The following is a 27,825-nucleotide window of genomic DNA, read 5'->3' as shown; positions in this document are numbered from 1 at the left end:
AAGTGTTGGACGAGCAGAGGAGTCCCTCCAACACAAAAAAGTTTGGCATGTCTATTCTGGTAAGGCAGGACACAATGTCATGAAGGTGCCCGTCTTGATGTGAAAAGAAAGATTTAGGTGTCCTGTTGTTTCTATCTGGTGCGAGTCCTTTCTTAAACAAATATCTTGCATAGCATAGTTTCTATTTTAACATTATGTTATAACCTAAAACTATATTTAATACACTACTTAAGAAAATTAATATAGCATAACTTTCTAACATAATACAATATTTATTCCAATACTTGCGAAAAGCCAATCATAAAATACACATTTTTCACCATGGGGAGGTGTTTTTGCTTCTTGCACCTGCTCCAAGGTGGCTACAGCAAGGACAGGAGGGTGGCTGGTGGCTAATGCCGGGTGGCATGGGGACACTGCTATCCCGTGTCCCCGAGCAGGATGGCAGGAGCACTTTTGGCTGAGGAGCAGGAAGCTTGAGCCGGGCGGAGTTAGCGGAGGGATGGATGAGCAGGGTGCGGGGATATCAGGGCTGTGGGCGCGGGCCCGAGGAGGGGAAGGCTGCGAGGGGGCGAAGCCGCGGCCGCGCCACGTCGCACGGGAGGTCCCGGTGCCGGGCTGGCGGGGCCGGCAGGTGCGGGGCTGGCGCTGCTCCCGGCGGGGCGGGGCGGGGCGGGGCGGGGCAGCGCGGCCGCCCTCGGCTCGGCAGCGGGGCCGAGCGGCGCCCGGGATGTTCAACCGGGCCGTGAGCCGGCTCAGCAGGAAGCGGCCGCCCTCAGGTAACGGGGACGGGGCGGCGACCCCCGGGCGAGCCCGCGGCCGCTGCCGCCCGGGGAGCGCCGGGCCGGGCTGCGCTGCCCGCGGCCCCGCCGGGCGAAGCGCGGGGCTCACGGCGGTCCCCGGGCCCCGCCGGCGCTCGGGGCCGGGGCCGGGGCTGCTCGGCGGCTCCTCCGCTCCGCAGCGGGGCCGCGGGGCCGCGGGGGATGCGCGCCCGGGCGCGGCGGCGCTTCCCGCGGAGCGCGGAAGGGGAACCGGGCTCCGCTCGGGCTTGTGCCTCAGCCCTGCCTCATCGGAACTGCCGCTCCTACCGGGCCCGGGGCATCGGAGCGCGGTTGTTCCCACTCCAAGCTGACTTTGAGGAGTTTGCCTTCGGAGGTCTGGAGCTGGAATGGGGATTTCCGAGCTGTAATGATGTAGGGCATCGCGGATCCCGCTGTAGACAGGCGCTGTAACGCGGCTGTGTTCTGTATCCTGATGCTGCTCTGTCGGTTCCGAGGGGTGATGCCTGATGTCTGTCACTGCTGGGACACTTGGGGTTGCAATCTCCAAATCCTAGAAAATAACAGTGTTTTATAGTGTGCAGGAAGAAGTTGCAATCTTTCTAAGAAAAGCCAAACGAGATCTTTGTCTAGAGTTGTTTGGGTTTTCTGGGGTTTTTTTTTGGGGGTGGGGGGGAGGCGGGGAGGGGGTATTTTAAAGGCTGTATGTCTGGTGAACACTTCCAGAGATGCTACAAAAGAGGAACGTCCCTTTAGTTTCCTTCCTTATAGTTAAAAGTGGAATCCAGTAGCCATCTGTTGCTAGAGGCAGTCAAAAGAGGATGTTGAAGCTCGTGCTCTGAGCACCCCACGCATGCGAAGGACAGCTCTGCTCTAGCAAAAAGGTCTAAGACTCAGCTGCTACTAGGAAAAAACGGTTGTGCGAGGATTCATCTGCTGATGCTTGGATACATGGAAAGTAAGGGAATTTTCCCTTTTCAGTTGCTTGCTAATGAAGTTTCCCACTGCTTCATACCTTGGATTTATTATTTCCAGGCTGGTGATTGTTGCTGGGTAGGCATTCTGGTGACTGTAGGACAAGACAAGGTACTCAGAGTGCTTTTAAAGTAATAATAAAGACTCACAGCTTGCAGATTTATGATCCAGGTGGATGAGGGGAGGACTGGTCAGAAGTTCTTCAAAAAGAGATGGAAGCGGCTTTTCCTGTTGTGCATCCATACTTAAATACGGAGTGAGGAATGTGCTGCTTGCATGGTGCTTTTGTCATTGTGAGTGTTTGTGTGGCTGCAGTTTGTCAGGGGGTGTCAGAAGGTGTGTGAGGGAAGGAGATGGGCAGAACGGGCAGCGGGAAGGGATGTGTTCAGCAGGATTCTGTGCAGGGTGTGAGTCTGTGCTGCTCGATATGGTGCCACAAAGGCCACGCTATCAACAGCTGGAGAGTGGCAGCAGCTTGGGAAAGGGCTGTGGTGTGCAGTGTTTGGAAGGCAGTGAGCAGCATGGCTAACTCAATTAGCCCTGTCTGAACCACTCCCTCTGATGGGTTCCCGCAGGTTTTTTCTTTTCGTGCTTGTCAGAAACAAGAGCCAGGACTGTGAGTTCTGCAAAGTTGTATGTATTGATGGTATTGATACCTCCTGGGATTTCAACCCGAGTTCCCGTTTGGAGGATGCAAACATTTGGCATTTTTTGATAGCACCCTTTAGCTGATAATTGCGGCGTTATGAGTGCTGCCCTCACCGTTGCGCCGCGCACAAAGAGCCTTTATCTGCAGCCTGCTGCTGCAGTGCCATTGTGTGATGGGAAGGCAGCTTTCCCTCCAAAATAATGCTCCAGCTAATGCAACTGCCTGCTTGCTGGCAGAAGAATGGTGCTGTTAAAAGAAGCACTTAATCACTTGCTGCGTTGGTAGGAGCAGCTGGCTGCTCCCCGCGCGCCGTGAGAGCCGCTGTGTCTCTGAAGCACATTTCCAACTCAGTGGAAAGTTTGCTTCAGCAGAAACTCTTACAACTGTGCTCTGCTGTGCGTGCCTTGCAGTATTTCTCTGCCTTTTGCTTGCTAACCCATGTAAAAGACAGCAGGCTCTGCTCCGAAATTTAATTAGCATGTGATAATGTAATAAATGCACTGTAATGGAAGAAATGTAGTTGGCTTATTTGTCATCTGATGTGTATTCTGTGTGTTACTTTGACAGAAATATTGGTGGGAGAACTGCCATTTTGTAATGCCCTTTGTGATGCACAGAGTTATCTCCCAGTTTTTAGTAACAGCAAATGTCTGCCTTCCTCATTTAAATCATCATACAAATGTATGCACATTTGGGTTTTTGATAATCAACGGGATCAAGCTTGTTGTTTTCGAGGCTATATTACTTAACTTTGCCAGCAGATGATTTTAACAGGAGAAAGTTGTCTTTTTATGAATATCAGAGATAAATAGGTGTCAGAAGGATCATTTATGTAACTACACTGCTGTATTTCCTCCTCAAATGAATTGTTTCAGACTCATTAATTTGCACTTCAGTGAAAGTGTCATTTTTAAGGTGATTTAGTAATAGAGATAGATTTGGGGATCAGCTTCTGGAGTCATTTGTGGGGAAAACCTCTTTCCTGTCTTTAAAAAAATTCTGAAAATTACATATTAAATCTGCTGCATGAAACCAGCATGTGGAGCGGGAAGTTATGATCCTGACTGAGGGGATGTCAGGTCACTTTTGTATTAGAATAAATGCTGGTGATGGCATATTTAATGGGATATAATAAAAATACCCAGCAGTTTTAATAGCCTCATAAAATTTCAGGGTGTTTCCTACAGTCATTTGCAGCCCATTTATGTTTGTGCTGAAGGGGAATGTTGATGTTTTATGGTGGTTGCAGAGGAACACTGGACATGGGGATTAATGGGGTCAGCTTGGTGTCCCCAGCCTTGGGTGGGCACTGCTGGGAGCTGTAGGCTGGGATTGTACCTCTGGTGGCACCTGGGACATCCCTCAGCCTCTGCTCTGGGGACATCAGTGAGGCAAGGGATAAATGGAATAAATGAGGCAAGGGTTGCAATGGACAGACAACCCTTGTCTCTGTACCACAGTATTTTTTGGGTTGTGGGGAGCTGGTTAAGTGAGGAAATAAACTGAGTGACAGTGTTCTGTACTAGGCTCAGCAGAATGGGCACTAGGACACTCATGTAGGTCCTCCCTTCAAACCCAGATTTTGGTTTTGAAGTTAAGATTATAGGAGGAGAATGCAGGGAAAAGGGGACTAGAGAGGGGCAGGGTTTGGAGGCTCACAAGGAGGAGAGGGGGCAGAATATGAATGGAAGGGTAGAGTTGGGCTGTGCTGGGTGGGCTGGAAGTGAGAGGAAGATGGGGAAAATTATGATTAGGGAGGCTAGAGAATGGCCAGTAGTAAAATGGGAGATCATTCAAAGCAGCAGAAGAGAAGCAGATTGATGTGTCCTGGGTTTCTGGGAGGAATTATTTTGGCCTTTGCTCACCACAATTTTTTTTTAGGTTTTCAAGGGCTTGTGTCTGCACTGGCTCATTGAAACACCTGCTTTTCAAAGTGATCATTAATGTCCACTTCAGATTTGGCTGGAAATGAAACACTGGAAATAAATGTTGCCCCCTTCTGTTGTGTGCTAAGCCGTGCTGGGTGGGGAATGGCCTGGGGCTCTGCAGCCACAGCAGCTGCACACCCAGAGCTGCCACCCCTCTGCAAGGTGAGCACAACAGCACACCCCAGCTCCTCACAGGCTTTGGTGCTCTGCTGCAATACACTTGGCCATTCCCACTCAAATCTCACAGATTTTACTGAGATTAGATGCCCAAATATTTTGAGTCAGGTTTCTAAAAGAAATTTTTCAAGTGCTGATCAAGAACCACATCCTTTTGCACGAAGGGGGGCAAACTGAGAGTCTTAGCTCGCTGTGCTCCTGTCACATGTGAAGGCTGCAGCTGTGGTTTGGAGACAATCCTTGGGCTCTGGCTCCTGCCCTTTGAGCTAGCAGAGTTTCTAGAACAAAATCCCCTCCCAATCAAGGCAGGAGAGATGTTCATTCGTTTGGAGCAGTTGGTAAAACAAACAGACTCCACAGGTCCCTACCATCCAAAGCTCAGGAGCCTGTGCTGTCATGCCAGTATTCTGCAGGGCTTTAACCTCAGCTTTAGTTCCAGTCACCAGCTGGAAAGGGCATCTGCTAGTGTGTATTTGTATATAAATATATATAAATAAATAAATATATATATGTGTGCGTGTTTCTGCATCGAGAGTTTTTTCAGATACTTAGTGAGGATTAGTTTCATGGTGAAAGAAGGGTTTTTAAAAGCAGAGCTTAAGCAGAACCAGATCCAGATTTCCAGTAAGTTGGTAGGGAGAAATGCAGGAGTTATAAATAGAAGCTCTACTGGTTGCAGTAAGAGTTTTGTGCATCTCTCCAGTGCACAGTGACCTGAAGTGCAGCTCTTATCCTTCTGACTTCGCTCCTGGGTTCCCAGGGCATTTTGTGTGTGAGAGGAGAGGAGGCTGAGCACTTTAAGTCTGTGTTAGAGTTTTTCAGATAAGCAACAGCATTCCTGGAGTTTTTCCAAGTAATGGGTTTTTTGAAGGGTTTTTTTGCCATCACCAGCCTCAAATGAAATGCACTTGTTCCTGGGATAGAGAAAACAGGGATTGTATTCCATCTTTCCTGCCTGTGAGAAGGCTGGCTGGCAGATCAGATGTGGACAGTCCAGTACACCTTATAAAGGGAGAATTTCAGGGCTTGGAAACAGTAAAATCACCCTCTTGCCCAAAACCAAGCTGACTCAGTGGAGTGATGCTCTTCTGCTCTGTCTTTCCTCCCATTGGGCTGGATTAATGTCCTGGACTGATTCTCCTGCTAAACAAACCATTATTTTTCTTTCTCTCTCAGCTTTTACTGAGCATCCAGCTTCCAGTGATGATTCTCTTCTTAAAAATAAATTTCACGTGTGTGACTGGCCAGAAGTTCCTTTAGAGAAGCCAACATTGTTGACAGTGCCAGAGCAAAATGTGGACCTTGGTGTGGTCATGGTGTTCCCCAGGCAGGAGGTGCTTGAACCCCTCTAAAGCAGTGACAGTGCCTCCTTACCTGCTCATGAATTATGTGGCTGTAAGGAATTTTTGCCTCCTTACAGGCAAAGCAGAATTCAAGTGTCTGTATGTGTGTGTGTGTGTTCATTTTCAGTTTTATGTTGTTTCCTTTAAAGAGAGCAGCTGAAATCAGGGGTGCAGGGGAAAATGGGGGAGACATCCACATGGCTGATACTTGTCTTTTTCTAAAGAAGATGCTGTTTTGTTCATTTTATCTTTTTTCCAGAGATAAATGATGGTGAGGGCCACCCCAGCAGCAGCCACCAAGCCTTGAAAGGAACCTCGAAATGGGCCACGTCACTGGAGAACCTCCTGGAAGACCCCGAAGGAGTGAAACGGTTTAGGGTCGATATATTAAACATGGATATCCACATAAAGCAAAACTCAGGGTTTAAGGCAGAATGAGCAGGGTTTAAGGCAGAAGGGTGCAGCTGTGCCAGCACTGTGAGCAGAGGCACACATCCCTCTGGATATGTGCCCTGAGCAGAGCTGGGGCCGTGCCATGGCAGAGCTTCTGGGGTAGCACCTTTTGCCCAGCCTGTGCTCAAAAGGCACGGGCAAGACTTTTGGCTGCACCTTCCTAATGGGATCTACCCTCTCTTGCAAGGATTCACGAGTTCCTGTTGGATAAACTGCAGTCCCTGGGCCACTGACCCCTCATCACTGAGGTCCTGGGCTCTCACTTCTCCCACGTTGTCCTTAAGCCACGAGTTACCAGGAGCAATCTGATGACTCTGGGGCTCTTGCTCTGTGTTTAGCAGCTCTACTGAAAATATTCCCTTTCAGTTTACTACAAAGTGTGGGCTGGTGCAGCTCAAAATGGCTTGAAGTTTAATTAGGTGAGGGTGGTGAGTTGGTGTTTCAAGGCCTTCTTGCCATGTTCGATGTAAGAATAGGAGCTGCCTACTTCAAAGTGCTTTTGCCATGCTGTACTGATAAAGTGCACTGGGATAAAATGGTTTCCTGCCAGACTGGTTCGAAAAATGAGGTAGACAAGAATAACAAAATGCTGATTTTAAATGCTTTTCTAAAAAAAAAGCAAAAAAAAAAAAAAAAAGCAATCTTGGTGCTGTTTAATTCCTGACATTACTTGGTCTGTATTTTCTAACACTTGAAAGAAAAAACTGATGATCTCAGAGCTGTAAAAGTTTCAGTCATTATATTTCATAAATAAATTTAATGTACATTTTTCCCCTTTGAAAGCATGCCTCACTTTTGGAGGAATGTGCTGTGTTTAAACAGCATAGAGAGCACAGCTACATCTTCTGCTTCAGTTTGTTTGAGTGAATTTATTGGCACTGATGATCCCGTTTGGAAACACTTTCATTTGCAGAGATTTTACTCAAGTCAGAAAATGACAAAAGTCAATTACAAAAGTCAGAAATGTGCTGCGTGAGAATCCCAGGTGATTTGTGACTCTCATTTAAATGGCTCATTTTACTCACCTGGGAATGAATTCATATCTTTTGGATTTCCCTTTGAGCAGTGGCTGTAAAAGTGCTGGAGTTATTTAAGGGAGGCTGGAGAAGCTGTTCCTGTTAGTTACTGATATGGCCTGAGATTAGATGGAGCCCATCCTCCTCCTGGAATGTGCTTTAAAAAAAGCAGAATATCCGAGTGTTCCGTGTCAGTCCTGCAGATGCTCCAGTGCAGGGGTTCTGTGACTCTGGGCTGGCTAAACCCATGCTGAAATTAATTGTAGGCAGCTTCTAGCTCTATCAGCTGTAGTGGGAAGAGGGAAAAACAGCTGAGAAATTGGATCCTAACCTTTGTGTGTTTGTTTTTTCTCTTTTCTAGGAGTTTTTAAAGAAAGAATTTAGTGAAGAAAACGTTTTGTTCTGGTTAGCATGTGAAGAATTTAAGAAAACACAGGGAAAAAAGCAGGTATGTTTCCTAAATAAATTCTACTTGTCAACAAAGTTTACTTAGCAGAGCTGGAGCTAAAACATCTCTGTTGCATAATGTGCTTTGCGTGAATGCAAATAAATTTATTTGAAGAAATTGCACTAAAATCATCCTGCTGGGATTGTTTAGAAACAAAGCTGGTTGTATTTCAAATCAAAACAAAGTGCTGAAATTGTCAAGTTTCCCATGTTTTGAAAACTGAACTTTTTGTAGTTTCTAGGGAGTAGCAAAAGTTTTATTAATTCAGTGACGTTGCATCATCTTGTTTGCAAATATAAAGATATTTCATTCAGAACTTTTTTAGAGCATGGCAGCTATTAGATGGAAATTTACACCACTGTGCTATCTTAGTGGAACATAAAAATAACGAATGGCCCAAACAAAAATATTTTACAGCACCAAAATGAAACATTTTCCCTTATCAAATTACAAAGTTACAAAACATAAGGGCCCTGTTTAAACTTTTTTATTTAAATATTTATCCAAATTGATGTATACCTGCAGAGTCTTCTCATTTTGATGACAGCTCTACATTTCCAGTAGGAAATATTTTATTGGAAATTTTTTCAACCAGGCACCTTTAGTAAGTTTTTTTTTTCCCACTGCTTGTACCTTGGCTTACATTTAGATCCACCAGGAACACAGGATCCACTGTCACATTTTGCCTTGGAAGCCCACAGAGTCAGGCCTAAAATATGTACCATGTTTTGTTTGCTTGTTTCTCAAAATGTTTTTTGTGTCTGTTTTTTTTTGTTTGTTTTGTTGTTTTCTTGAGAAATTTCAAATTTATCTGCTCTTTAAGAGCTCATTCTGTGAGTATGAAATGAAGTAGTATCAAAACTCCGAGTCAGTATCTCTGTCATTGAGAGTCAGACTCCTAAAGCTCTATTTTTTTTTTTTGAAATCCCACTTTTATGCTTTTTACCTGAATGCAGCTCTTGTTGCCAAAGGGCACATTTGGCACTATGAAGAGGTGAGAGTGGAAAAATGCCCTTAAAGCTCTTCCAAGTGAATCACGGAATCACTGGTTTGGAAGAGACTTTCAAGATCATCGAGTCCAACCCAGCCCCAACACCTCAACTCAACCCTGGCCCCCAGTGCCACATCCAGGCTTTGTTAAACACACCCAGGGATGGGGACTGCACCACCTCCCCAGGCAGCCATTCCAGCACTTTATCACCCTTTCTGTGAAAAACTTTTTCCTGATATCCAGCCTGCATTTCCCTTGAGGCTGTGTGCTCTGGTTGTGTCAGTGCTGCTGCAGACAGAGCCCAGCCCCAGCTGAGCACAGGCACCTTTCAGGAGCTGTGCACAGTGCTGAGGGCACCCCTGAGTCTCCTTTTCTCCAGGGGAGCACCCCCAGCTCCCTCAGGGCTCCTCTCAGGGTTTGTGTTCCCAGCCCCTCTCCAGCCTCGCTGTCCCCTCTGGATGTGCTCAGTGTCCCAAGGTCCTTCCCAAGCTGAGGGACAGAGCTGGGCACAGCACTCCAGGTGTGACCCCAGCAGGGCAGGGACAGGGCAGAGTGACCTCCCTGCTCCTGCTGGTACCATTCCTGACACAGGCCAGGAGCCATTGGGATTCTTGGCCCCCAGGGCTCACTGCTGGCTCGTGTCCAGCTGCTGTCACCAGTGTCCCCAGGTCCCTTTCTTCCTGGGCACTGTCCAGCCACTCTGACCCCAGTCCAGAGCACTGCAGGGGTTATTGTGGCCAAAATGCAGGACTGGACACTTGGACTTGTTAAACTTCATCCTGTTGGACTCTGCCCATCCATCCAACCCTTCCAGGTCTCCCTGCAGAGCCCTCCTACCTTCAACAGATGGACACAGCTCCCAGCTCAGTGTCATCTGTAATTACTCATTAAATTTATTTATTTTATTTATGGAGTTTGCTAATGAAAGACTCAATCCCCTCATCCATGTCATCAATAAAGACACTGAACAGAGCTGGCCCAGCACAGAGCCCTGAGGGACAGCCCTGGTTCCATGCTGCTGGATGCAGCACCCTCACCACCCCTCTCTGTCCTGGCCATGCAGCCAGCTCTGAGCCCAGCACAGAGTGCTCCTGTCCCACCCTGGGCTGCAGCTTCTCCAGGAGTGAGCTGTGGGGTTAGAGCTTGGAAAAATATCAGAAATGCCCAGGAATAGCAATCAGATGGAGAGCTGGGCTAGGAGAGGAGTTATGAAGTGCAGTGTAAGAGGGCTGTGTCCAGAGTGCAGATTCCTCTCTTAAGGTCAGTCACATATTGTCAGCTTAAACAGTTTCCCAGCAGATTTTCAACAACAAAAAATTTCCCTGTCTTTCTAAACAATGTATTTGGGTAGGGGAGTCTACTTTCTGTAAATATCCTGTGTTTTGCACTGAAAAAAAAATTCCCCTCAAAACAATTTTGCTGGGTTTAGCTGTGAGTATTTTTTGGGTATTGATAAATCCATAAAAATACAACAATACCATTTTTTTGCAAGAAGAAGAAATGTTCAATCTGTCTGTGAACTCTGTAACATTTAGTAATTCCAGTTTTGTGTATTCAGCTGCTTCCCTCCCTCATTAAGGTCCAGGAATACAGAAAGTCTTGAGGAGAGAACAACCAGTCAGTCGACTTTTCTGTAAAGTCCCACGCTTTCAGTGGGATCATAATCATATTTTCCCTTGCTAAATAATTTCCATATTTCTAGCTGATTTAGGATTGCTAATTTGGGATGCCAGTAGAGAAAATGTTAGAGTGATGTACAGAGATAGGAGCTTGGTGAATCCTTCAATGAATTGCCAAGTGAATGGACAGAGATTTGACTAGGTTTCATTTAGGTTAATTATCCAGTACCACTCATTCCATAGTATGGTCAGCCTGGAGTCTGGGGTTGCCCAAATTATTATAATTACCTGGATAAATGTGCTTTAGAATGACACAGACTTACAGTAAATTTTTGTAGCTACTGCTTATGGGTGGCTTTGTTTAGATAATTTACAAAGCTACGAAAAGCACTAAAAATAGAAATCTTTCCAGTGTTTATGGTAGCATGAAGTGTGGATTTTTCTTCTGAAAGTGACTCTTGCAGAAGTCCCTTTGCATTCTCTATTGTGCACACAGCATTCTAAAAACAGCTTTTTACTTGTTTTGTAGCTCACTTCTCCTTAAAACTGGTTTCCCACACAGATTAGCTCACAGGCACTGAGGCTCTTGGTGAGATGGAGCTGAAATCAGTTCAGCCCAGGCTGGAGGGAGTCCAGGGGAGGCCACGGAGATGCTCCAAGGGCTGAAGTAGCTCTGCTCTGGAGCCAGGCTGGGAGAGCTGGGGGTGTTCAGCCTGGGAAGAGAAGGCTCCAGGGAGACTTTCGAGTGCCTGAAGGGGCTTGAGGAGAGCTGGGGAGGGACTTTGGACACAGGAATGGAGTGACAGGACAGGGGAATGGCTTCAAACTGACACAGGGCAAGTTTAGATTAGGTACAAGGAGGAAATTCTTTACTGTGAGGATGGTGATACACTGGAACTGGTTTCCCAGAGAGGTGATCAATGCCCCATCCTTGGAAGCGTCCAGTGCCAGGCTGGCTGGGGCTCTGAGCAATCTGATCTGGCTGGAGATGTTCCCTGTCCCTGCAGGGCCTTGGAAGTAGTTGAGTAAATAATTTCAAAAAGTAGTTTCAAACTTACTTTATTTCAAAATTACTTTAAAGTAATTTCAAAAGCAAACCATTCCATGACTCTGTGAATGGGATTCCCCCCTTATTTTTAAAGGATGAGATAAACTTTTCATTACTTGAAGTGAGAACAGTGGCCTGGGGTTCTGCTTGGTCGGTCTAATCTTGCCTGAAGGTCACCACATGAGCAGTGGGTTAAGCATCCCTTGTGCCAGGGATATTTCTTGTGATCCTTTCTCTGCCAGCCTGGGGCAGTGTTTGGGTTTGTACATCCATCAGAGTGGATGGTTCAGGGAGCAGGGGAGATCTTTGGCAGCTGCAGAGAGAGGCAGAGTGCATTGCTGGTCTAGGCAAGCTTTAGATGGTTCAGCCACCTAAAAACCCAGATGGGTTCAGCTCATCTTCAGCAGAAAGGTACAAAGTTCCCCCTCAGCTCAAGACACATCTCTGTAGCTAAAAAAAACCAACAACAAAAAATACCCCAAAAACCAAACCAAACCAAAAAAACCCAACCAACCAAAAAACAAAACAAAACAAAAAAAAAAAAAACCAAACCAAAACAAAAAAAACAACCACAACAAAAAATGGGTATTCCTTTAAAACCGAAGTTAAAATACAGATTTAATGTTTGGTGAAGACTGAGAAAGCAATGGGGTCAAGCCCACTCGTTAGCAGTGAGTTCTGCTGCCACCCATGTGGCCCTTGTGTTAGGGCATGTATTTAATTACTGAAATGGGCGTGCTGGGGATAAGGAAATAAAATTTAACTTTAAATATTTCGTTGGAGTCAGTCATATGTTGTTGCATTTTGCGACTGTTAATGAAATAAACAACATGTCAGTCATGCTGCTTCCCAGGGTTTAAATGTTTCTCCTCTTGCAGCCGAGTTTCAAAAATAAATTACAGATTGTCATAAATGCTTCCAACAACAGGGAATATTTTCAGCTATTGCTAAAAGCCACTAAAATATCCATGTTGAAGTTTTGTAGTGAATGATTCCAGAACAAAGTCCTGCACATTCAGGAGTTTCTTCTGTTGCTTCCCATGTGGAGTGCAGCAAGGGCTGGGTAATGCTGCACAGCTGCTGAGTGCTGGAGCCTGGTCTGGAGAGCATCTGGGGCTCCCATTCACCTCGTCTGGGAGCCACACATGCCTGGGAGCTGAGCTTGACCTTAGGAAAGGAAGTGGGGAAGAATATTGGATCCACTGGAAATAGTGAGGGGGGTTACTGTGGACAGAACTTTGTACTCCAAATGGGAGCCTGGCAGGGACACTGGGGAGAGCACACAGATGGAGCTGGGGCCTGCCAGAAATCCTTTAAAAACCACCTGTGAACAAGACCCCAGTTTCAGGGCTGTTTCAGCTCCAGAGCTGGGTCCCCTGAGCTGAGGCTTTAGTTTCAGGCTGATGCAGAGCAGAGAATGTCACCGAGTGAACAGGGACAATCTCTGCCTCCTCCACCTGAACCTGGCTCTGCCTGAGTGACATTTGGGGGGTGTATGAGCACACTGGCAGCTTTAACTGTTCTTTCTTTTTAAAGCAAATTATAAGCTGTAGTTAATCAGCTGCTGAAGCACAGACGTGGCAGAGCAGTTCTATTTGCAGCAGAACCTGTAACGTTCAGCTGTGCATTTCCAAATTTCCCCACTGTTATAAAGCCAGGTCCTCTGTGTCTCTGCAATGGCCTCCTCTCCCTACCACAGCTATTTCACTTCCTTTCTTTGTTATTCTTCCTCACAAAATCCAAAGAGCCTCCCTGTTTCACCAGCCTCCCACACAGTCCTGTTCCTCTCCATGCTCTTTAAACTTCCTCACGAGTACTTCTAGTTTTGTGTTCCCTCTCAAGCCTCCCTCTGCTCTTTCTCTGTAGTGCCCAGCTTGCTCCTGGATCCTTGGGCAAGCAGCTGGTGAGGAGCTGCATGTGCCTTGGTTAGCCAGCAGCAAAGAGCAGCCTGGCAGTGCAAGCAGAGCAGAGAATTTCTGTCTGCAGCTTTTCCCTCGGTGCTTGTGCTGCTTTTCCTCTCCCTTTCTTTTCTCCTGCTGATCTTCCATTGACCCAGCAGGAGGGTAATTTTTTTTCTCAGTCCTTAGCCCCTCTCTCAAGTAAGGTTGAAATTGGACAGCAGGTTCAAAAGTTGTTTGGGTGGGACAGGGAATACAATTGCTGATGCAGTAACAGCTGAAGGCCCCTTTACTGTGCCCTCATTAGGACATTAACTTTGCCACTTGTAGCTTTGATCCCTTGGATTAATTGGTCATTTAGAACAGAAGTGGCTGACCCAGTCCTCCCTGAGCTGTGAAACAAGTTGGAAATTGTTAAAAACAGTTCATTGTGACCTAATGCACTTGACACGTAATGTTCTACCCACCAGATGAATAATGAGTTTTAAAAAGGAATACTAGAGCATGGGTGTCCCCTTCAGCAGGAGAGAGCCCCAACTCTTTAGGCCTCCTGAATGCTCAAGCACATGCAGCTTTCCTTCTAATTACCCCCGAGTGTAAATGCACCTCAGCTGTAAAACATGGAAGCAATTCTGAGACTCCTTCATGGGCAGGATTTAAATGCTTCCTTCTCCAGGCCCCATTCCCATCAAAGGCAGAACCCTTGAGCTGGTGGGAGCTGTGGATGCTCATTAGAGGTTCCCTGGGGACCCTGGTGAGTGCCCAGGGCTCGGGATGGCCCCGAGCAGCTGCTGCTGGCTGGCTCTCAGCATGCAGGATTCACATTGCAGCAGGGGCCTTGGCTCCTGCCTGGCTTGGTTCTCCTCTCAGGCTTCCTCTTATCCAACCATCTGTTAAGGAGCCTTTCCTTGAACTTCAGGGGGTTGTGGCCACTCACTGCTTTGAAGCTTGAAGATGCTGGTGGGGTCAAGATGTTATTGCTGTTACTGGTTTGACAAGGGAAGGGCTCTGAAATAGGGCAAATACCAACAAACACCTTTGTGCAGGTCAGCCCTTATTTATCAACTCTCAGAAGCTATTGAGAATCTTCTCTTTGCCAATTAGCCAAGCTGTTGGTGTTTTTTTCACTTAATTTTCCTTTGTAGTAAGTTCCCAGTTTTTCTTCCTCTGGGTTTCTTGCCCATACTGATGATCTGTTAGGAAAAACATGTTTCAAAAGCAAAGACAAGGTGTAGTTGATGATGCTGAGCAGTTTTACACTGGCTGCTGAAGCATCCCAGCCTGCTGAATTCTGGCAGCTTTCACTGATACCAGTGTAGCTTTTGGCCTGCAGGGGTGTTCCTCTTCCACTACAAATGAACATACACAAGTGAGATAAACCTGATGCAGAGAACATTCCCACAGGAAATAATTCTTTAAATGAATGTCCTTTTGCAGATGCAGGAGAAAGCTAAAGAGATTTATATGACTTTCCTGTCCAGTAAAGCTTCCTCCCAAGTCAATGTTGAAGGGCAGTCCCGTTTGAGTGAGACCATCCTGGAGACACCTCACCCTCTCATGTTTCAGAAGCTCCAGGACCAGGTAAAGTTATTTATTTCAATAACAGAGTTTCATTCATTTTTTTCTGGTTTTAATGAACTCTGCTTTCTAGCCATGATTGAACAGGTAAGCACAGAGCAGGGCTGTCCATGTTGGGGGTATTAATGCAACTGCTCTGAGATATTCCAGGTTCTTGTCCCCAGTTAATTAAGAGACTCAATACAATAATTCTAATTGCAGCTCAGGACTTTCCTGGAAAACTGGCTGGAGTTTTCTCCAGGGTTCCTGTGTGGGTAGCTTGAGAATCGCCCTGACTAACTCAGTGCCTTTGTTTTCCTGTGTATTCACTTGTTCTGAGTCATTGCTGATGTTTGTTTCTGTAGTTGCCCCTGGTTTCCTTGAGAGCTCAAATTTCTTCATTTTACATTGCTTTGGTATTGATCTTGTTATGAATATAGCACGATTTTCTGGAAACCCTCCTCTTCTGCAACGTGCAAGATTTAGAGGAGTTGGTTTCTGCTTTGCCTTTCCCTAAAGAACTTGGGAGGTCTGGTAGAAATTAGAGATTTTGCAGGCATGTCTTTAGGTGGTAAATTTTCTTGATATTCAGCTGATTTCAAAGCATAAGTTATGAAGTGAGTCATTCTTATCTGCAGCTTTCCAGCACTTGCAGTACTATTTTTAATTCCTGTACCATCCTCAGGACTACCTGTATTTTCCATTTGGCTCTTTCCTTTTGTGGAGAAACAGCTCAGTGATTTAAAGTGTTTTCAGCCCATTTCAATCAGGTGTTGAATACAATGGCTGGGCACTGGCTGGGGCACTTGGAGGGGTCTGAGGAGCAAAGGCTCTGCTGTTTTTCAGGCAGATTCCAAGACGTTAGCAGTGGAAATACCTGAAATCCAATTTCCATGTGAAGAAACAGAGTTTTTAATGGGAAAAGTTCTGACTTGGGGAAAGAGAAGGAACTGTTCTGGTAGATCTAAGCACTGCAGTTCAGGGTGAGTGACTGTAGGAGTGAGGCTGGAGAGAATACTGAAGTTAAAATATTTGTTTTTTGTAAATGACATGCACATGGAGAGCCAAGATCAGTAATACCTGAGCTGGAAACATACTGGACTAGTGGTGGAGGAATCCCTCTAGTGTGGGAAGAAAATCTGTGAGCTTTTAAAAACAAATGCAGAGCATTTATGGGTCATTGCAAGTTTCCAGTGCTTGAAGCTACTGTTTATTGCTGTTAGATAATGGCTCAGAAGAGTTATGGTCTTCTCCAGTTTTCAATCCTTATAAAGTTATGGAGAGTGGTGTAATTTGTTCTCTGAAGAGCAGTGTTAAGCACTGCTGGCACTGTGGGTCTGGAGGAGAAAAAGGCAGAGCTGGAAGGCCACAGTCTGGAGTACAGCAGTGCTGCTAACAAGGGCTGCAGTTCTCCAGAGAGCCCCTGATTTAACTGGGGACACTGTGAGCTGTGTCTGCTGCTCATGGCAGAGCCCCTGATTTAACTGGGGACACTGGGCTGTGCCTGCTGCTCATGGGGTGGCCCTGATTTAACTGGGGACACTGGGCTGTGCCTGCTGCTCATGGCAGGGTGGCCCTGATTTAACTGGGGACACTGGGCTGTGCCTGCTGCTCATGGCAGAGCCCCTGATTTAACTGGGGACACTGGGCTGTGCCTGCTGCTCATGGCAGAGCCTCTGATTTAACTGGGGACACTGGGCTGTGCCTGCTGCTCATGGCAGAGCCCCTGATTTAACTGGGGACACTGGGCTGTGCCTGCTGCTCATGGGGTGGCCCTGATTTAACTGGGGACACTGGGCTGTGCCTGCTGCTCATGGCAGAGCCCCTGATTTAACTGGGGACACTGGGCTGTGCCTGCTGCTCATGGCAGAGCCCCTGATTTAACTGGGGACACTGGGCTGTGCCTGCTGCTCATGGCAGGGTGGCCCTGATTTAACTGGGGACACTGGGCTGTGCCTGCTGCTCATGGCAGGGTGGCCCTGATTTAACTGGGGACACTGTGAGCTGTGCTGCTCATGGGGTGGCCCTGACTGCCCCAGGCCATTTGTTTGTGCTGAATAAAGTGGCGTGAGAGTGGTTCACAGAAATCCATGTGCTCCAGAATCCTTGTGGGGTAAAAGGCAGTGAGGGAAGGGAAAATGAGGGTTCTGCTTTGTCACATGATTATGAACTCTGCTCTGTGTATTTGGCTGGCCAGACTGCAGAAGATCTTGATCTCCAATGCTCTTTCTCTCTGGGAGATGCTTTAAGTGATACCGGGAGCAAGAAGGGTCTGAGTTCTTAACACAGGCATGATGTTTTAACAGGAAATGTCTTCCTTACTTTTTTTTCCCCCTTCAGCTGGTTGGATAAATTTAATTATATTCTAGTTACCCAGTGCCAGGAGGTATAATTCAGCTTTGCTTGAGTCAGGAAGAGTTCAGACCCTAAAGATCAGGCTCTACACAGAGTGGGTGTTTTGAGATTTTTTTTTCATATTCCAATATGTATCTTAAAGAATAATATTTCCACAGTTTTAGACAATAACTTAAATTCTTAAATATGTAAACAAACACTGGTTAGTAAAATCCACCATTTAATTTACTTGTAAGAGAGACATTTCAGCCAATGCACAGACAAAACCAGTCAAATCTTAGGTGTTTGCCTGTATCTGTCTGGGTTCCTTGAGGATATGGAATGAAAAAGCAGTTTGAGATTGTTTTTTTTTTTTTCCCCCCCTAGCAAAGAGTTGTGTTACCTGATTGTACTATCAGTTAGAAGTGAGGACTGTAAAGGTAAAGATGAGTTATCCACCATGGAGTAGCCACATCTGCAGGTGAGAATCCAGGAATTTGTCTTGGAAATTCAGTTATTCTGAGTATTAAAAAAATAAATAAAATCTGTCCTGAAACATGACTCAGAGAGGCTCCACCAGTGAAATAATAGACTGAGGGTGAGGCTGGCTTTGGTTTTGCCTCAATTACAGTTTTGAAGTTCACTTTTTTCCCTTCCCCTCTGTTTCAACACCAAGCAAAATATAGTCCTGACCTTGACACCTGAACAGATTCCAGGCTCCTCTCCCAACCCTTTTGTTTTCAGAAAACTCCAGGAGAGTAAGGTTTTTTTGTCTGCAGTGGGAATAAATAGAGGAGCAGCAGTTATGCTGAGGGATGAGCCTGAGCTCAAGCCCTGGGAGGTTAAAGCTGTACTTGGGGTTGACTTTGTTTCCATGCTGGCTGTGAGAAGCTCCTGGCCTGGTGAAAAGTGTAATTACACAAATTTAATCCACCAGCAATTTAAACCCACATTTTAACTGGCAAAACACATCTGTACCAGGTCAGCTCTTTGTGGCAGGTTCCTGCAACATTTCTCATCTGGCCTGAGACCAGTCTTGGCATTTTGTCTGACAAGGGTGGGAAGATTGGTGTAGGTTTAAGGACTATTGACTAAACCAGTATTTGTGTAAATTACTCAGAGGCTTTCCTTAGTTATCCAGTGCTCTGCATAGTTACTCTGCAGCATTCAGAGGTCACTGCAGCCAGGAAGGTGCACAGAAGGTACCTCTCTTTCTCCAGAGCTCTGCTTTGTCCTTCTGAATGCCTTCCAGACACCCTGCCAGGAGGATCTGATCACCTCCTCCCTGACCCAGGCATCCTCTCACCTTCAGTATCAGGTGTGCATTGTGAAGAGTGTAATTTGATTTTTAAACTACTGTGGATGTTACTGCCAGTGACCATGGAACCAGTGTTGTTTGCTACGTGCTGCCCCTTGGAGAGCTGGAAGTGTATTTTTGAAATGTAATGCTCTAGTACAGACAGAACAAAAGTACGTTGGAATTAAAGCATCCTTCCCATTTAAAATCTCATTTTGCTGAGCTCATTTGCTTTGTGTTCTTCCCCCCCTCTTCCCAGATATTCAACCTCATGAAATATGACAGCTACAGCCGCTTCCTGAAGTCAGACATCTTCCTAAACCATCAGAAGAGTGAGGAGCAAGAGGAGAGCTCACCCGAGGCTCAGACTGCAGCTAAAAGAGCATCAAGAATTTACAACACATGAGACACAATGGATCCCTTCAGGAGAGGCCATACAATAAGGAAATTACACTCAGGAACAGTCTAGGTTTATAGCAGTTGCATTTAGGGCTTGGAAAGCTCAGAACCTTTTTAGGAGATACTTACCTTCTTAATTGCTTGAATGACTAATTGTTTTTGCATGATAGCTATTAACCAAGCACCCGTGGAAGGACTGTTTCCCAGCTAGAAGGCTGAGGTATTCCTCCATAGCATGAATTGCCTTTCATACTTCACAAGTTAAAATGCTTTCAGTTCTTTTATTTTCCTTTGTGAGGCATCTTGGTGATGAGAAAGGGGAGATAGTATGGTTGGGTTTTTATTTTTGCCTTGTAATTTTTATTTGGGACTAGCTTTTACATCCTGAACTGCTGGGAGAAGCAGTTGAGGAGAGCATTTCACATTAGTTTGTGGGTGAGTCATTCATAGCAAATTTAATCATAAAGGGACAGCATCTTTTAGGGTTAAGCTCAGTAGAATCCAATCCTTTCCTGTGTGACTTTGTTCTTTCAGAGTGATGTCTGTTTTGCTTTGCCTTTATTGCTGAATCAAAACATTTCCCTAGTAATGATTTTTATATTTGTATCTCCTAAATTTCCCCTTTTTTTGCAGTAGACAATCACCTTCCTCAGAGGATGGGATAACCTCTATTCCCTTGGGAGCAAAGGCTCTAAAAGAAAGAATCAGTGAGGAACTCCTGACTGCCATTGGGAAATGTGACAGCAAATAAATAAATATCCCTCTCAGGGCACACTGATCCCAGCAAAGCTGGGCTTTGTCCCTCATACCAGTGTGACATCAGATGCTGCTATCAGGAAGCATCTGGTCTCTCCCAGGTCTCCTGACCAATCCTGCCCTGTGCAGCAACAGCTTTGGAAAAGGACCAACAAACCAAATCTGGTTTTGTTTTACTCTTTTTTTTTCCTGCTAAAATCACCCTGCAGAGTTTTGTTTGCCCAACTCAAATCTTTGTGTTTCCTAATTGTGATTTTGGAGAGCTGCAGAGGAACAGGGAGTTGGGTTTGGGGTTCAGCCACTCTGACATCAAGCTTGAGAGCAAGGGGAATTAATTTCTGCCCTGTGCAATCAAAGGCTGGTGGAGAAAGCCATTCCCAATGAGCATTCTGTGTTGTCCTGGGAATGTCAGCACTGCAAAGCACATTTTGGCATGGAGTTTTTCATGTGTTCATGTATTCTTTTATTAATTCACTGCAGTGTTACTAAATTGCAATTTAAGCTGGGAAAGTGTATTAGGTACTTGCTCTATTTACGAGCTTCACAGCTGTAGTCTGGCTGTTTCCCACTCTCTCATTATTTACTCTTCCATTTTTTGCACTGCTTGTCTTGAACTTTTGTTTATGTGCTGGCTAATCTAAATGCACAGTTAGCTTTTGAACATTTTGTACTTCTTTTTTTTTTTTGTCAGAAAAGCCAGATATGTTTCATGCATTGCTGTCACAATCAACGTTTAAAAATCTAAGTCTAGTTTGTCATTTTTGAGAATGCAAACTTGGTAGACATGGTTATTTCTTTTAACTCTGAGCCACTCTTGCAGGTATTGTGTAAAGAAAATTGTTTCTATGGGCTTTTCCCTAGTTAAAAGTGGGGATGGAAGTTCTGATTCTTCCCCTGGAGCTCCATGCCCTGTTCATTATTTTTAGGAAATCAAAGAAAGAAGAGGTCAGTGCCTCCACAATATGCATGTTGTAAGGTGTAATTCTTGTGCACTGAGTTGATGTTCTCTTTATGCTCTTGAAAGATTTAATGGTGAAGTCCTACTACTTCAGGCACTTTCAGTGGTATTTGACCTCATGCTTAAGCTGTATTTCAATGTTTTACTGAATAAGAATGAACTAAACATGTGCATGAATCTTTTTTTATTTTTTTTCCTCTCTGCTGGGGCCTAGGGACCATCCAGTTCTGGACTTGCCAACTATTTGTAATCTCAGGATTACCTCTTTTGAGAATCCACTGTAAAAACAAAACTCTTAATGCCTGCCACAGCAGAGGACAGAACTTCTGATAGCATTGAAGCCCTTGGGAGTGGGCAGCTTAACCAGTTTAGGACTTGGGATTTGTATTTTCCCAGTGTTTGCTGCATTAATCTTAGTGATACTGAAAAATTCAGCATGGGGACATTGATGGGAAAGATGCAGAATGAGCTCTTACCACATTCATCACATGGATGCACAGTAGATTCATTTTTAATCATATTGATTTTAAAAATGCATGAGCAACGGAGGAGAGTCTTTGACTATCATGTTTTAAAATGGTAATAATAGAAAAAAAACAAACCAGGAGCCTTATGAACAAAGGTGGGGTGTTGGAGAGAGAAAATTACTTTGTAGCTGCTTATGAAGAACCCTTTCCTTGGCAATATGTTCCTTTCAGGTACTGCCTTTGCTTGCCCAGAGCAAATGCCCCACATGAGTAGACACAAAGGTGCTTTACACTGCCACAGGATGAAAGTTGCTGAAATGGAAATGGATCTTTTAGCAGCATCTCTAATCCTGTGATGTTTATTTCAATACCTATTATGTTTCTAACCTAATGTACCTTAACCCACAAAACTCTTCATCTTTGAGTTGCTCTTTTACCTCAGAGGTGAAAAGCTGATTGCACCATTCTCGTTGTGGTGCCTGGGTTTGTTTGATTTCTCTACAACACCAACAAGTAGACTTGCAATGTGCAGAAAGCAAAGATGTTTTTCCTATTCATTAGATTATATGTATTTTTCAGTAAAAGGGCAATCAAATTAAACCCATGCAAGCAGATGTCTGTAATTGCAATTTGTGTATATGTGGGGAAAGTTGATATTACTACAAACTTGCTCCTGAAAATAGGTGACACTTGCTCCACGTGGCACAGAACTAATCACACAGCCAGAAAAAGGACTCTTTCCCTCAAGTAAATCCCTCATTCCAGGAACTGTAACATTGCATCCAACCTCAGGCTGTAAGTGGGTGCTCAGAGCTGCTTCATGTAGAGATTAAGGATAGGATCTACTCCCTTTCATAGAACTTACACTGAAGGTATGAGCACACAAAACAAGCAAGAGAAGTTTCGTGCCTGATTGCATGCCTTAAACTCTGCCCTATTTTGTGTTTCTCAGCTAAAAAATAAAAATACTCTACAAATACACCAAATCTGTGTGCTGACAGGTGTTTTATGTTCTGAACAGAGTTTGGGTCGAGATGGCCTCATGTCCCATAATGATCCCATTTTCAGCTCTCACAGTTTACAGTCTGCCCTAGTGTGTGGGGTTTATTTCTTGGAAGAAGGAATGGCACAGTGGGGCTCCCTTCTGCCTGGGCTCTGGACAAATTGCAGTAAGTCACTCGGACAGGGGAAGATGCTTCTTGTACCTGCTCCATCTCCCATTTCTATTGTTCCTGCTGCATTTCTTTCATTGCACTGACCAGCCTACTGGTGTGGAGGAGGAGAGTTTGAAAAATCAGAGGGAGGGAGAGAAAAAGATTTTCATGTTCCTGTCTAGATAATGGTTTTGAATGTGCTTGGATTTTTACTGGCAATTCAGATGTTTTAAGTGGTTTGCATCTGCATCAAAAAACTCATTAGGTTGGTGATGCAGAGAGGTCCTGTATAGTTCTGTGACTGGTCCAAAGCTGAAAAGTGGTATAAACTCCCTTTTATAAATTGTTTATAAATCTTTTCATCCCAAAACAGGGCAGCAAGTCCTCCAAAGTCATGCATTTTTTTTGCCAAATGTCACCCCTGACAAACCCAAAGCCCTGTTTACATGACAGTGATCATTTCCCCATGCCAGAGGCAGTTCCTCTTGTTTGCATCCAGCACAGCTCATGTCCCAGGGCTTTTGGCAAAGCCACAGTTCAAAGCGAGCTCTGGGGCATCCTTTATCCCATCCCTTATCCCGAGGATCTCCGAGCCTTTGCTGTGCTGCCACGCGAGTGCTCAGCAGCTGCAGCCGCAATCCCCATCGCTCCCGTTTGGCTGCAATTAAGGGAAAGATGCTTCTCATCAGGGCTCCTCTATCCTCACCGATCGTGTGCAAATCCCTGGCAGCCCGGAGTTACAAAGCACCCCATTCCCATTCCAAGGGGCTTGGGAAGAAGCAGGGAAAAGCTTCATGTGGCTCCTGGCAGGAGGAAAGGGACCATTGCCAAAATTAGCAGCACCCTCTCCTGGCTCTCGGCTGAATAACTCGCAGGGATTTGGGGCTTGGAGTAAGAGTCCCAGCAGGGAAAGGTCTCAAGCTGCTTGTTCCTCAAATGCAGAGCACTCGGTGACCTTTCTGCCAGCAGGAAATGCAGCTCAGAGACAGCAAAGCTCTGCTGAAGTGGCTGTCTGTCAGCTGATGTTGCTCTATCAAAACTTGGGGGGATCCCCATGCACTAAGATTAAAATTGCTTTGAAAGTTGGCGTTATAGAGCAGACAACACTCTGATAACGTGCTTTGTGACACAAACCTGCGGAGCAGGGCCAGCAGCTGTGCCTTTGCCCCTGCTGTGTGCTGTGCCCAGCGGAGTCCCCCAAAGTCTGGACATTTGCACTACTCCATGTCTCAGGCAAGCACCACAGCTGCTGGCAGGGGGATGTCAGACAGGGCTCCTGTTTTCTTTGCCATACAAATTTCAAGCAGAATCAGTCCCCTTACTGGAGTGTGGCAGCCCCTCTGGGCACGTTTTCCCCAAGGAATCCCAGGTGCTGCCTGGCCAGCCCCTCAGCCCATGGGGATTGTGGTGGTCAGAGTGTCCTGGGCAGGGTGACATGCCCAAGGGTGGCATGTCCAAGTGCCAGGCTGCACTTCAGCTGGCAGGAGCTGAGCTTGATCTGTATCAGCATTAGCAAATGTGGTTTTCATCAGGCCTATCTCAGCTGGTGAGCCATTTGATTAGACAGATTTCAAGTGTTTTTCCATGTCATGACTAAGATGAGATAGGAACTTGAAATGTTTCCCCAGTTAGGCTGACAATTGCAGCACTGAAGCTCTACCAGAGTTACCAAAAACCCCACTGACTTGTCAATAAATTGAAACCTTTCAGGTCCTTTCTCAAGCTACAGTCCGGAGGAACAGCTGAACATAAATTTTTCTTACTTCCTGTTCTGTATTTACTGATTTAATTATTTTTTCCATGGTTTGAATATTAGCTTTAGACATTTTTTACACCTCTGCACTACACACAACATAAACATATCCTTTTGGCATAGTTGAAGTGCCACAGAGATGGATCTGACAGCCAAGAGCATAGAGGAGAAGCTCGTGTCTCTCTTAGTCTGTAAAGAGATACCAAACAATGTGAAACCCCAAAACATGAAGGACAAAAGGCAACACTGCCACAGATATCACTGAGACTGAGAACCTCAGCTCGTGGTGAGACCTCAGGGGCAGTTTTGGTGCAAGTCATTCCCTGAATGAATGAGAAACCCATCTCTGCTGCTTTTCTTGCAGTGTTCAACCAGCCACTGTTAAAAGCTGTTCTCAACATCCTGGGCAGGCTGCTTGGAAAATCCCCAGGCCCAAGGAAGACCTGTGGGATTAAAATTACAATCTAACCCCATAACGAAGATAATTGGGCTCACAGAACCCTGCCTCTGACTGCTGCTCACTCCACATCTTGGACACCATTTCTCATTAAGGAAGTATGGAATTACCAAGGTTTCCTTTAAAGCAAATCTTTTATCCTGGAGCCAGGAGGGTACGAGCTGTGTGTTTCATCCTTTCATTCCTTTTCCCCACCCACTTCCTTTTCTACTGTAGAGCAATAAGTGAACTCTTTGTGATCTCTGCTTTCAGGAGGTTTCATTGCCCAAGCTGCTCCGTGGATTATCAGTGACTTCCCAGCTAACAGATGGCTGGAAGTGACAACAGTGCTGCAAGGAATTAAGGAAATTATTTCCATCTCGGGACCGGTCTCATTCCCTGCATTATGCAGCTTTCAAACATTTTCCATCCACTCAGATGAAAATTTGTGTATCATTTACGGAGCACGAACAAAATCTCTCTGAAGTAAAATTTCCAACCTCGAGGCGAGTTGTTGTTTTTGGAGTCATCATTGGGCAAGGGCTTGAGGGAAATCCTATCCTCTGTAGCTGGGCCAACAGCACTGTAAACTTAAAGATGATCTGTCTTTTTCTGAGCTCAAGATTAGGCAAGGAACCAGCCTCTTACTGAGCCAGTAGCAGCAGTCAGAAAAACTACTGAGTGTGGCAATATTTTTGGGTAATTGTTTGTGTTTTTTATTTTGACTCTTTCTTCTGGTTGGCTAAAAAATTCCCTTTTGTGTGCAGGCGTCTCCTCTTCTGGAGGAGAGCTGCCAAAACCTGAATCAGTCTTTTTTAATTCTTCTTTCATTTTTGAAAAAAAGAGGTTACAAATTAGAAAAACAGAACTGGGAAGTGCTGGGCCTTTTCAGGGCTCAGCATTTTCAAAGAGGGATGCCCAAGGATGCAGCTGACCCCCAGAGGGGTGGGAGTGGATGGAAAGGGAAAGCTGCAGGGCTGGGAACTGCCAAAGGTAGATTCTGTTCAAGGTTTCAGTGCTGAGGGCCAGCTGTCCTTGTGCAAGTAACTGATGTCCCAATAGGGCTCTCAAACTGCACAGAAAAATGAGGGGGAAAATCAGTCAATATTTTTACATTTATCAGTTTTAAAAGGTCTTCATGGTGTGCTAAATAAAATTGAGAAAGGCATAGTAGTAGCTAAAGTGACATAGACAAAGTCTGCATTCAGCCAAGTTCCAGTTTTTGTCTCAGGGGAGCTGTAGCTATACCCTGAAAACCATTATTTACCTCACTGTTGTTTCCTAATTTGCCTCTGAGTGGCTGCAGCCGGGAACTAAAATCTCCAGAATTGTGATATGGGTATGTCCTGGCAACTTTAATTTTATTTATGTGGCAGCAATCTTCTGTTGAGCAGCATTGTGCTTCAAGGCACGTCTTGCCTCACCACGGTGGGAGATTTATGAGCATCTGGACCACAGCAGAACGAAGCACCCACTCCCCAGAGGACGTGCAGACATCACTCCCACCCTCTCCTTGGTCTTTGTGGTCTCCACCCCACTCTTCCATTTTGCACAAGCATAACCTACACCATGATTATTGCTTTTTCCCTCCTCTTCATGTTCTCCTTTAAAGCTTATAAATACAGTGGGCAGGAGTGGTTGTACCTCTGGACCACAAACCCTCCTAATTTCCTTATAAAAATCACCAATTTGCAGCATGGGAAAAAAGACAGTGATAGGAAAGAGAAGTAATTGTTACTGAGCTGAGAAAAGGAAAACCCAGCTCACGGTATGGTGAGCATCATTGTTTTCCATGTAACCTGTTCCACGATTTATTTTTTTTCCCCTGACACAGGGCTGTGCTGCACAGTTCTGGTGTACTTCTGCTTTAAAAACAAAGAGAAGAGTTTTGCTTGGGGGCATTGTTTGGTTTTATTTTTTGCCAATGAGCCTAAGGTTTCAGTTTGCTGCAGCTGTGCTGGTGTAGATGGAGCTGGGGCAGAAATACCTCTGGCTGTGCCTTGCAGGGAATCCTTTCTGGGAGCCTGGAGATGCCATGGGTTGGCACTGCCCTGGCTCCTTTGGCTCAGGAGGGTTTGCAAACACATGTTCCACCAAGGCTGCAACCCCATCTTTTATTTCTACAGATAACAGCACTAATTTAAACGTGATTTAATCAGGTGACAGCTTTTGCATCTGCTGCAGGTTCATCAAATTAACACATTTAATAGATTTCCTTTTAGGGGACCTGTCTCACATGCCTGTTTGAACTGACAGAAGCCAGAGATCCAACCTCCAGCACTGCATTAATGCTGGGATTTTCAGAGGTTTAAACAGCACCTAAAGCTGCAGCTGCAGCCAGGGTAACATTTACATTTAGCTGAAGGTTCTCCTTGCCCTGCTGTGGGATGGAGCTCTGGTGTCCCAGCACAGCTTGGACAGGGCCTGCTGGGCCAGAGGAGGCTTGAGGATGGTCAGGGCCTGGGAGGGTGGGGTGTCAGTCCAGAAAAGGAGACTCCAGAGCCTCTTTGGGAACATAGAGGGGCTCCAGGAGAGCTGGAGAGGGACTTTGGACAAGGGATGGAGGGACAGGACACAGGGAATGGCTCCCACTGCCAGAGGGCAGGGATGGGCGGGATATTGGGAAGGATTGTTCCCTGTGAGGGGGGCGAAGCTCTGCTCCCAGTGAGCTCCGTGTGGGGGGGGACATGGCAGAGCTGGGATCCCCAAATTCTCCTGGCAGCCCCAGGACCCCCAAGTCCCCATCGTGGCAGCAGGATCTCCCAATCCCCATTGCAGTCCCTGGCCCCTCAAACCTTCACTGTGGCCTCGAGACCCCAAAACCCCATTGTGGCCCCAGGACCCCCAAATCTCCATGGCAGCCATGGGACCCCAAGTCCCCATCGTGGCTCCAGGACCCCCAAATCCCCGTCGTGGCAGCAGGACCCTCAAACCCTCATTGTGGTCCCCGGACCCTCAAATCCCCATTGTAGCCGTGAGACCCCAAAACCCCATTGTGGCCCCAGGACCCTCAAATTCCCATGGCAGCCCCAGGACCCGAAATCCCCATTGTGGCCCCAGGACCCCCAAATTCCCATGGCAGCCCCAGGACCCCAAATCCCCATCGCGGCCCCGGGCCCCTCGGCCCATGAGGGCCCCGAAGCACCGGCAGAGGGCGAGCGGGGGCCGCGCGGGGTGGCGGCGGATTTTGGGGGAATTTTTGGGGGTTTGGGGGTGCCTGTGGGTTATTTGGGGCTTAGGGGACATCAGTGCTTTATTTGGGGTTCAGGGGTCCCTGTGGGTTATTTGGGGCTTAGGGGATCTCAGTGGTTTATCTGGGGTTTAGGGACACCTTCTTCCACTGTCCCAGGTTGCTCCAAACCCCGTCCAGACTGGCCTTGGACAATTCCA

At 46.0% G+C, this 27,825-nt stretch overlaps 1 protein-coding gene across 3 annotated transcripts; it reads left to right on the top strand.

Moving 5' to 3' along the window:
* Positions 1-646: 646 nt before the first annotated feature.
* On the top strand, positions 647-22,078 carry RGS10 (regulator of G protein signaling 10). 3 transcript variants are annotated; one of them, XM_064431460.1, is made up of 6 exons: positions 662-779; positions 1,536-1,737; positions 6,111-6,229; positions 7,682-7,768; positions 14,762-14,905; positions 18,772-22,078. In XM_064431460.1, the coding sequence occupies exons 2-6, from the start codon at positions 1,719-1,721 to the stop codon at positions 18,916-18,918; spliced, it is 516 nt and encodes a 171-aa protein (XP_064287530.1). In that variant the 5' UTR covers positions 662-779; positions 1,536-1,718; the 3' UTR covers positions 18,919-22,078. The 3 variants fall into 3 exon arrangements, with proteins under 3 accessions (XP_064287529.1, XP_064287530.1, XP_064287528.1); XM_064431459.1 differs by lacking the exon at positions 1,536-1,737 and having other exon boundaries at positions 647-779; XM_064431458.1 differs by lacking the exons at positions 662-779; positions 1,536-1,737 and adding an exon at positions 969-1,155.
* Positions 22,079-27,825: the final 5,747 nt, after the last annotated feature.

Source organism: Passer domesticus, chromosome 8 (genome assembly GCF_036417665.1).
Source record: "Passer domesticus isolate bPasDom1 chromosome 8, bPasDom1.hap1, whole genome shotgun sequence".
NCBI classification, from domain to species: domain Eukaryota; kingdom Metazoa; phylum Chordata; class Aves; order Passeriformes; family Passeridae; genus Passer; species Passer domesticus.
Note: the sequence above shows the minus strand (reverse complement) of the source record. Positions and strands in the feature narration are given on the sequence as shown.